General features: G+C 38.0%; 1 protein-coding gene across 1 annotated transcript in view; it reads right to left on the reverse strand.

The window, feature by feature from the left end:
* Positions 1 to 5,758, reverse strand: part of LOC124775858 (bifunctional peptidase and arginyl-hydroxylase JMJD5) — an 83,104-nt gene extending 77,346 nt beyond the window's left edge. Inside the window, exon 1 of the mRNA XM_047250692.1 lies at positions 5,516 to 5,758. Coding sequence (XP_047106648.1) covers positions 5,516 to 5,637 — 122 coding nt within the window. The 5' untranslated portion in view covers positions 5,638 to 5,758. The remainder of the gene's footprint in view (positions 1 to 5,515) is intronic.
* Between the last annotated feature and the right edge of the window lie 5,683 nt (positions 5,759 to 11,441).

The raw sequence follows: 11,441 nt of genomic DNA on the forward strand, positions 1-11,441 counted from the left end.
TGCCAGGACCCGTTCAATGACACAGGGATAGTTACGAACCAAATTAATTATTTCTTTTCTCTTCTCTTATGCAAAAAGTTCCTTATGCTGTCACCTAGCAAGTCCATACCCCATAAAGACATGCAGCATGCAAATATTTCAATCTATAGTACTTTGGGCCAATCATTGATCTAAATATAGCAGAATATGATGATGATGATATACAATTTATGCATCCTTAAGGATATTTGCCACTGTTCAATTGGTCCAAATTGGAGGACACTTGGCTGGTGCTCATTCCTCATGTGCCTGATACTGTTAAATACGCTAAAACAACTGGAAATACTTATCAATTTTCAGAAGACTTGTTTAAAAACTGAATTAACTTCATTTTTTTAAATATCACAGGGCGAGCCTGCTTCCTTTTCGATCTTAATCACTTAAATTATCAATTAGGTAATGTGTACATTATCTGATCAAAAGTACCCAAACACCCCTATGTAACAGGGAATTGACCAATAGAGGTCACGAGCCACAGACCTGTGTATTAAAAGGGGATGGGGACTATTGTGTTGTCTGTAGAGAAGTGGTGACAGCAGAATTGGTCAGTCAGGAGAGCTCAGTGATTTTGCAAGTGAACTAGTCATTGGATGTCACTCGAGTAACAGACCATCAGGGACATGTCAATCCTTCTATAGCTGCCCAAGCTGATTCTGAAGTGAAAATGGGAAGCAAACACCAGAGCTAAAGCAAGGTGAGGCAGACCTAACGTACTGGTGGATAGGGACTGTCCAACATCACTGAGGGTGGTTGTGAAAACTCATGAAATCAGCATAAGGAATTACTCTTGATTTCCAAAGTCCTACCAATACTCCATCTAGCACAATAACTGTGCATAAAAAGAATGGGCTACAATAGCCGAACACAAGCTAAACGTTTTTGAAGTAAATACTATGCGACACTTGAGGTAGTGTACTGCACGACACCATCAGGCAATGCATAACTGGAAACTAATGATCTGGAGTGTGGAATCGCACTATGTGCTGTGGCAGGTTCAGGTTTGGCAACCGCCTGAAGATGATCACCTACAATCATGTGTAGTGCCAACAATGAGGTATGGAGGTGACGTTACAGTATGGGGACATTTTTTCATGGTCAAGAGTGTGGTAATCTCGTTGCACTTAAGGAAACGCTAAATGCATTTTGCCCAGAGCCCCTTCTCTGATTTCTGCTCTTGAGAAAGATGGGCTGTCATTCTTCCATAAATTTCTGACATCTCATTGAAAGTGTCTCCAGCAAACTTCAAACATCGTAAAGGCACATATACACACACCCCATATTAATGTCCACTAATAGGTGTCACGATAAGTTTGACCTGACAGTGAATATTATTTGCGGCCCTTGAAATTCCAAAGAAATAAAAACTATTATTCTATGTCTGCTTGTGTCTGTATGTGTGGATGGATATGTGTGTGTGCACGCGCGCGAGTGTATACCTGTCCTTTTTTCCCACTAAGGTAATTCTTTCCGCTCCCGGGATTGGAATGACTCCTTACCCTCTCCCTTAAAACCCACATCCTTTCATCTTTCCCTCTCCTTCCCTCTTTCCTGATGAGGCAACCGTTGGTTGCGAAAGCTAGAATTTTGTGTGTATGTTTGTGTTTGCTTGTGTGTCTATCGACCTGCCAGCGCTTTTGTTCAGTAAGTCACCTCATCTTTGTTTTTATATATAAAACTATTATTCTGTTACAGAAACATAATATAACAAAGGAACAGAAAGTCATTAACTTTATTTTCCCAAATGATGGTCAACGACTTGAGGATAAGTTTACAAATAATTTTTTTAGAAATCTTAAACCTTTCATGTGATATTTAATGTAAATTTTGCAAAATAAAATACAAAAAAGAACGCATGCATTTTTTCTCATGTCTTGAGGGCCTTGCTTATAAGATTTTTTCCCTGCAGTCATTATACTACGAAGTACACAACCTCAAAATTTCACAAAGTCTAGATGATACATAAAAAAAATTATGCAAATGTCATTTTGAGCTATCACAGTTTTAAAAAACTTATATCCACTGAGAAAAATGTAAGCCAAGTGTCACCCAAATCTGAAATGGTGGGTGAGAAAACACATTTCAGTTGCCTGAATGACCCTCCATTACTCTCCAACAGCCATCATACCTGCAGGAAGATGAATTTTTGTAACAGAAATACTCTTACAACCTGCACAAAAAATATGGAGTGTTTACTGAAATCAGAATAAACACAAAAGGGTCATTCCACGTCAAATCATCCAGAAATTTTAGGAAATGACAACCAACCATTGTCACACAAATCCTTGAAATTTTGGGTAGTGGAAGTTTACCTAGACATATTCACATTTCCAAAATGTAAATGTTGCAGGTAAATTACTTTTTCACTTATGATAAAAAGAAGTTGTATAGATTGAGGAATTCAGGCTTTCACAGATGAGCTCTTGAGCTCCTTTACAATTTAAAAATACAATAGCTCCTACAGTTTTTGCAGTGGAAGCTTGATTTTTTTAGTTAAAGGGAAAGGTTTATAATTTTATAGACATGCTTCTTGTAGTAAATATTCACCAAATATGTCTCAGAAAAAAATTGAAAATAATTTCTTTTAAACAAAATCCATGAAGGTCATAATTTTTTAAGGCACTGTCCCCTCATAGATACCTTTGAAAAATTTACATTATTATTATAAATATTCCATTATGTCACACAAAAAGAATCAGTTTGTAGAAATAATGGAAAGTGTGAAAAGTAAAATTTGGACACATCTTAAGCAAATATCAAGTAAAAACCATCTTCTGCCCTCCAACTAAAACCTGAGCACTTCTTGGCAGAGTTAAGGACGACCTTGGTTTACATAAATCAGGGGTTTACAAAATACTGTGCCAATGCAGTAAGGAATACATAGATCAGACAATTTGCACCATTGAAGACCGATGCCGTGAACACCAATTGCACAAAAGATTGCAACAGCCTAATAAGTCTGCAATAGCCGAGCATTGCCTGTCAGAACTACATGGCATGCACTACGACAAGACCGAGGTCAAAACACAGACTTCAAAATATCAGGACTGTATCATCAAAGAAGCTATACAGATCAGAGTAGGAAAATCTGATCTGAATCGAGACAGCAGACATTCCCTTAACCAAGCTTGGGAACCAGCCATTACCTGCATTCAGGAGAAGGCAGAAATATCCCAGAATGTACTGACTTCGAGGTCAGGAGGAGGAACCTCCAAAACACCGGCAAACCTCCCTGGGCGCGGACCTTTGAGGGAATACCCAGACGCCCACAAGCCGGGCGCCGAACCCTGGCGCAGACGGCCAAGAGCGCGCCCATGGCGTGGACGGCGGAGGGAGTTTCTGAGGGAGGGGGAATTGATATATACCTCATGCCTGCCATCCCTTGACAGTACATCAGCACACCTGATGATGGCAAAAAGGTAGACTGCCGAAATATTGTGTCCTTTGCACACTCACACCAGGCTGTTCACCCGAGATTTATTTTGTCAAAATGCTATGTATTTTTACATCGAGTTAATTTGGTTATGGCAGAGGTAAGAAAGTGTTCATATGACATATAATGTACATGTTACCTTATATTTTAAAATTTGTAATTTTGTTTCATAGATTGCAATTTTATTCCATTTGGACATTGTTATGTGTACTTAAGTTGATGTCTCTTTGGTAGTAATTGTACCCCTCTCCAGTATATAGTTTTTTCCACCAGTGCCATTCATCTTTTTTTTGTGATGAAACTTTATTACTTTAGATCACTTTCTAATTTTTTCAGTGTTTTCCAGAGGAGGGGACTATTGTCCAAAATATTTTTTTTTTTAATTTAACAATAAAATTAAATTACAAAAATTAATTGTACAATTCTAACGTTTTCAGAAACTACACGTGCCAAAGGATATTCAGGGAAAAAACTGTTAGAATACCATTTTTTGTTTAAAAACTGCAGCTAATTTTCAAATCTTTACAGTTAGCTTTGAAGTAACGCATTGCACCAAACTTTCAGCAATTGCTACTAACAGAATGTATATAAAGCAATAAAAATTGGCAAGAGTTCATGATATTATAGACAAATGCAGTACACAAAATCTCCGTTCACAACTAGATAATGGGTGTCATGGCCTGGATGGCTTGACATGGAATGACCCAAAACTGGTATCATATGAAACAAATACACAATGTTGTCCTGTGAGCCCTACATTGCACTATTATACACACAAGATAACTTGTGATTTTGCAACGGGTTCAAATGGCTCTGAGCACTATGCGACTTAACTTCTGAGGTCATCAGTCGCCTAGAACTTAGAACTAATTAAACCTAACTAACCTAAGAACATCACACACATCCATGCCCGAGGCAGGATTCAAACCTATGACCGTAGCGGTCACTTGGTTCCAGACTTTGCAATGGGGATGTTGACAGTAGAGATAAAGGGTAGTAGGCCTATCCCTTACGTATGCTTGAAGCCGTCTCTCCTTCCAAGCATGAAGTATCACACTGCATTCTGGGTACAGCGAGACTATATAATGTTACAAGAAAGTACATACCAATGTAAGTCAAGTAAACAACATGTGGACAGTCTTTCTTAACGCTTTTAACTCACAGAAGTCCAGTAAAGCCAGGTAACCCACGCTTTTATCCACACTATTTGACATCGTCCTCCCCCAACCCTTTCCCTGATTATTTCCTGCATTCATTAACTATTTAGCACGAAAGTCATAACCAGATGATCACAATATTCCCACTTCATTTAAAACAACACACCACAAAGGTACAGACTACCCCTACCTAATGACAACAATCATTAAATTGTACTCAGATTTCTATAACGTCGTTCTTATATAATGGATATCCTGACAACCTCTTTTACTGTACCGTGTGTGTTGTTGTGAAATACGATTACACAACAATATTGCTGTAACGTATCAAAAGCACTGCTCAGACACCTTAGACTGAATGTTAATTATTCGTGTGAGACTTTTTGAAAAATCTGTGCCGATCATTTTTACCGGCAAATTCCATATGATGATGGTAAAACTGCGATCCATCACGTGGCTACAGCATTACCCTATAAAACAAATAAGCCATCTCCAGCCCTCCTGAACATAATAAGGCAGTACAACTTTATGCGTAATTGTGTAAACCGTTGCATTTGTTGTAGAACTCTTTTATATGCCAGGAACATGTTGCATGTAAAACAGCTTCTGACAACTGCAGTACAACTGTCTCTCTTAACATCACTCAACTATTAAAAAACAGGCAAACTCCTTTGTTGTGAACTGTTTACCCTAGACTGAAAACGTGCTGTTGATAGATAATGCAACAACCGATAGTAAAGCACTTTGCATAAAATTTTGCAAGTGCCATAACCCCTCAAAATTTGAATACACGCATTGACAATCGTTTCCTCCTTTCGCAACGCGAATTGCACAACGAGAGAAGCGACTGCAATCGTAAGACAGAACTACCACAAAAATAGTAACCTACCTATTCTGATGATTAAGTGCCACACGAAGCAGGTAAACAGTGGCAGGGTGTACTTCTTTTGGCAAAAAAGATAAAAGATCGTCCGGAATGAGACCACCTATCAACTTCACTATAGTCTCCATTCCAAGTCAGGTAATACGACAAATAACAGATCACATACACAAATTCTTCTAAAATTCTCATTACTGCTCACATGCGTTTCAAATTGCGCCCGCAAATTACATCTCTGCTTGTGATTGTTAGAATCTCTGGACCAATAACATGTAGATGCGTAAGGCGAACGTACTTTTTTTTCCTATTATCATATCATACACATGGCACCCGTACAAGCATAACATAACAGAATCACAATGACGCAGATAAAATGAGATATAAAACTGTTACATAAAAACCGTGGTCCTTTATCAATGTACCGTAACTTTGTTTTTCAAAAATTACAGAGAGTAATGTACAAAAGAGTCTCTGCTTTCCTGAACAAAAGTGATTTATTGGTGGCCAACTCCTTCTACTCCATTGATGAATTTCTTAGTAAAACCAACTGATTTGTATATAAGTACAACATAACTTCTGCACAATTTCAGTGCAGTAATGTGTTCACTGAAAATTTGTGTGTGTGTGTGTGTGTGTGTGTGTGTGTGTGTGTGTGTAAGTATAATCTAACTTCTGCACCATTTCAGTGCAGTAATGTGTTCATTGTAAATAAGTATTACAGTAGTTGTATTACATGTTTATTACCTTATAAATAAATAAAAAACGTTTTTTATTTTAAATTCAGTGCATTAGTATTTGTAAAATGACTCTTAGTGTTCATTAAAAATGACGATCATTCCACTTGGGACCTGTGGAATGGTACATTAGCTTATTTGTTTTAGTTGTAAATATTTGTCATGTATTGTTGTTTTTCTGACATGTTCCACATCCAGGAGGACCTCCTCACTACGGATCAATTGGAATGAAAGTAAATCTAATCTAAAAATCTAATCTCAATTAACAAAATGGCTTTAGAAAAAAATAGATCAATTAAAACAGCTATATATAATTCCTTAAAACTTGTTCGAAATTCCATACATCACAATGAAGTCAACTGTGGGGTGTTTTTTTAGATTTAAGGCATTTGATGTTATTGATAATAAACTATAGCTCGAAAACCATACTGCTGTCTGAAAGAAGTAGAAATACCATACTTCACGTAGGAAACTCAGGAGTACCCCAAGGTTTGGTACCTGGACCCATGTTGTTCTTGACATTTACTCCGTTCACATGGAGCTCCCAGACACGCATTTCGTAAACCGACGTCCCTATACCGCTTCTGGGTGGTCATATTAACACTTCAAAAGTCGATTCTGGAAATCCGCCGGTAGTTGCCTGTTTCCCAATTCCGCAATAATTTTCACTCCAATGTAAACGCAACCGACGTTGAAACGTGCTTGGGCTGCCAGTCATCGTCTTGTTTTTGAATATGTTCGGCTAATATGGATGGTGTGGCTTTTTGTTCAGTGAAGGATAAATTAAAATATTAGACTTATGCTGTTTACTCCTCAGCTAATTGAAGAGAAATAGCGATTGTGTTAAACAAATCAGAAACTGTAACAGCTGTTTTTCAGACGCCATATTTAACTTGGGCTAGCAAATCTGCTTCAGACAATCAGACCCAAGACCACCTACAATACATTTTTATTGTAGGTGGTCTTGTTCAGACCTTAACATGTAAACGCAAAACAGTTTCCGAAGTTCGGTTTTCGTCTTTCGAAAGATGTGTCGCATGTAAACATACTGTGTTATAAACGGCGGGGCAAGCTATTTACACAAGCTAATGCTGCGCTTTTTCATGATACTAAAAGTATCTTTATTAATGCTGCGAATGAGACTGACTTGCACAAAAAAAGAGAAATAACAACAAAAGAAGCAAGTAACTGATTTAGGGATAACTTTTTATTTGTAAATGAGAAAAAAATCATGGATGAGTATCACCCACATATCAAATTATGTGAAATTCGGTCAACTGAAGATACTACAAACGCTAAGTACGAAACTTCTAGGTATTTGGTTTGCTGACCATCTAAAGTGGGATAAACGTATAGATGTATTTTGAATACTTAAAAACTGATGCAGTGAACAAACGTTAGTTTGTACCTGTTACGGATTTATGCTTAGCCAGTTGTATTATGGTGTCTTATTTTGGGGAAATTCAAGTCTGGGCAAACTCTCATTTACTATTAAAAAACGAGCAATAAGAAGGGCAAATGAGGCTGTGCCTAGGGAGACCTGTAGGGAAATTTTCAAGGAATTTAATATTATGACCCTTCGATCTGTGTGAGTCACCATCTGCTGGGTTGGAGACGACTACTAATTTCTTAGGGCGCAGACTGAGGATCTGTGCGGCATTGTTACAACCAATAAAACAATATTCAAAATTATTTCATTCATTACTGAAGCTACAAATCATTGCTGCTTCATTTACGCTGACTAGAAGCTACATAATCCAGAGAAGAATCCGCTGATTCCAATAGCGGACTTATGGCTGCTGAGGACACTGTATCAGCTTCAGGTCCAAGTTGGTGACACACTGATGCGGCAGTTTCTCCACCCACTGGAGAGGTAGGCACAACCAATCGGTAGCTTGGTTTTGCAATAGTGGTGACCATGATGTGCCGTTTGGGGAGATCTCAGTACTTCCCAGATCACTGTCTGCATTTCCTCTCAGGTGGACCATGATGTCGGATGCCATTTAGTTGGCCTGCCAGTATAGTGAGCCTTGAGATTTGTGTGATGCTGGAGTTTAGAGCTGCTCTTGCCATTGACTGGAGTCATGTTGGTAGACCCTCGCACTAACTAAGAGCATTGGCTGCTTTGCTGACTTCAGTACAGGATTCTGTAATCCATCAGCATTGGCTTCGAATCGCTTATCGTCTCGTAGGGCAGCAAACGCAAGACGAACACTAAAACATCCGTAAACACAAGATGTTACCATACCATAACCACAGAATCGAATGTGTATGATACTGCTGCTCGAGTGCTAGAAGCTAGTGAGGATGAAATATTTATGTCGTCAAGGAGAGGCTCTATCCTACAGCATCATTTGTAATGACTGAATTGATTCTGCTCTTCCTGAGAGTCCGTGGTCTTCAGTTACACTACGCTTGCCTGACGAACTTTTTGCATGGCCTTTACTGCTTAGTCAGACTCCTGGTAGATGATATTGTGTCCTACCTAGAATCTCTTATGAAATGTTTGCTCTTCCTAGCTTCTGGCTGGTGACACTTCCACATGATTGAGTGATGTTGGCTGTTTGAACTCTGCAAAAAATTTTACTCTCATATTTCCTTACTAATTTTGTCATGTAACATTCCTCTCCACTTTAACAAAATTCATCCCAGATATTACCCTTTTCTATCTCTTTGGTTTACTGTCTTACATGTTTAAATATACTTTGAACCTTTTGTTCCTTTGATCACAACAAATCTTATCCTAGCTTATAGCTTGCTTGTTTTTTCTTCTTACTCTAAACACTCTTATTTATTAGTATGTATCCATTCCAAGGGAATATCATGAATGGTTATTCCCTTTGCATGATTTACTCTCTTTCTGAGCCTAATGTAGACTGCAGAAATAACATTTTATATACTGAAATTTGTTCTTTTTTCTGCAATATTTAATTCATCTATTGCCTTTAGTAAAGTGGGATCTAAAGTATTATTTACAAAGGTTAGGTTTTGCATGGGTAACATGGTAAAATGTTTCTCTGGCCAGTGCAGCACTGATCCAGTTACTGTGCTTATCATGGTGCCTTTAATCATAGCAAGAAGAGGATACTTTGTTCTGGCTATATCACACTTGGTTCCATTTACTACTAATGTACTTTGTTTAACTCTATTTTTGCATTCCTGTAAGCATCTTATCATTGTAGCAATTTACTATTACTGTCTTCCATGAAAATACAGAATATTACCAGTGACTGCTAATCCTCTTAATATTTGGCTGAGGCATTGATACTATCTCTCTGACGCTACCATATTCGCTAGTAATAACTGAATTTCACGTGATCGTTGTCAGTTCAAACTACCTGTACTGAAAATATGGTGACTAACTCCTTGACACAATTGCTAAGATCTCCTATTGATGTAACAACATGTGTATCTCTTTGTTCTTATACAAGAAACTCTTCATTATTTCACACTTGTACCCACATATCGATAATTTTCCATTTGACCAGCAATGTATGAATCGTGAAATAGTAGCAACAAGAATTTAAACTTGCAACTGGAAACTGTATGTTAATATACACCCTAGTTCGATTTGAATAAAACTTAACCACACAAGAATGAAATGAGAATGCTGTATTACTTTTCATTAGTGGTACAACATCTCATATCACTGTTGAAAATTTTTTCCCCTTACTGCAATCCAAATGGAAACTGCTGTATCTTTATCACCTTTGTTTTACCTACATGCAAGAACATTATACCCCAGGTAATATATTGCAGTATCATGTTCAACACCACCTAGTTAGCAGGAATTACCATGAATCCCCTCCTTCCTCAGGAAAAATGAGTATCTCACAGAAAACTACTATAGCAAACTAAAAAAACTAATCTAGGTAAAACAACACAACATTAAATCTGCCAGGAAGTTTCATATCAGCGCACACTCCGCTGCAGAATGAAAGTCTCATTCTGGAAACACCCCCCAGGCTGTGGCTAAGCCATGTCTCCGCAATATCCTTTCTTTCAGGAGTGCTAGTTCTGCAAGGTTTGCAGGAGAGCTTCTGTAAAGTTTGGAAGGTAGGAGACGAGATACTGGCAGAAGTAAAGCTGTGAGGACCGGGCGTGAGTCGTGGTTGGGTAGCTCAATTGGTAGAGTTCAAGTCTCGGTTCGGCACACAGTTTTGATCTGCCAGGAAGTTTCATATCAGCACACACACCGCTGCAGAGTGAAAGTCTCATTCTACAACACACTGTTGCTTCATTACTTACCCCTTGATATAAGCTCGTAAGGTATACCCTGTATTTCTTTTGTTCTATTTGGTAATTCCATTTTCTGTGATAAAAGTGCAGGTATTTGTGGCAACATGTCAATTATATTCTTAAAAGGTTTAACTCGACTAACATGTGCAACTGATGTTTTCGTCGGTAATTATAACCTGACATAACTGGTGAAGTCACCTCCACTATCTAGTATGGTCCTTGAAGCTTCATCAAGAATTTCTTGGTTTTACCCTTTGGGGTATACAGTGAGTGTACCGTTAGGTGCCCTTGGAGGGATGGACTGCTGACTATCGTCCCTCAGTTACAAATCCCTCCAGAGAGGGGAGCACTTTCCAGTGATTAAGTCGAATGTAGCGACCTAACAGCTACATTCTATCCAAATAGCTCTCGGAAAATATATACCACTTACAGAACAAACTTAACAGTATCAAGAAACCGCTAGAGTTGAATTCCATGGATAACTATAGGTATTAAAGCACAATATACAAGTGTAGATAGTAGGCATCGACTGAAGAATACACCAAAAAATATATCCTAACCCTATTGCAAAACCTATTACAGAAGCATAAAAACATGTTGAATATGAAGTAGATGACATTAAAATGAAAGTAATAACCTTTATTATCAAATGTGCTTACGCAGAAGTGTTTCATTTGTATTGTAAGGGTAAGAGTTAATCTTGTGTCTGAACTGAAAAAATGAAAGAAATTGACTAAACCACAATAAAGCAAAGTTCAGAAGAGAGTTGGAAAAGGGATATCACGTGCCACCACACTTACTAGACAACTACAATTCATTGATGAATCAGTGACAGCTGCTTATAGAGAAAAAAACATACACAGAACGTGATGAGTACACAGTCACATGTTTTAGAAGACCATCTATTAGCCAGACAGTGGTTGTGACGGCGAACATAAAGGAAAAACAGACATTACAATTAC

This window comes from Schistocerca piceifrons, chromosome 2, assembly GCF_021461385.2.
Source record: "Schistocerca piceifrons isolate TAMUIC-IGC-003096 chromosome 2, iqSchPice1.1, whole genome shotgun sequence".
Lineage (NCBI taxonomy): Eukaryota > Metazoa > Arthropoda > Insecta > Orthoptera > Acrididae > Schistocerca > Schistocerca piceifrons.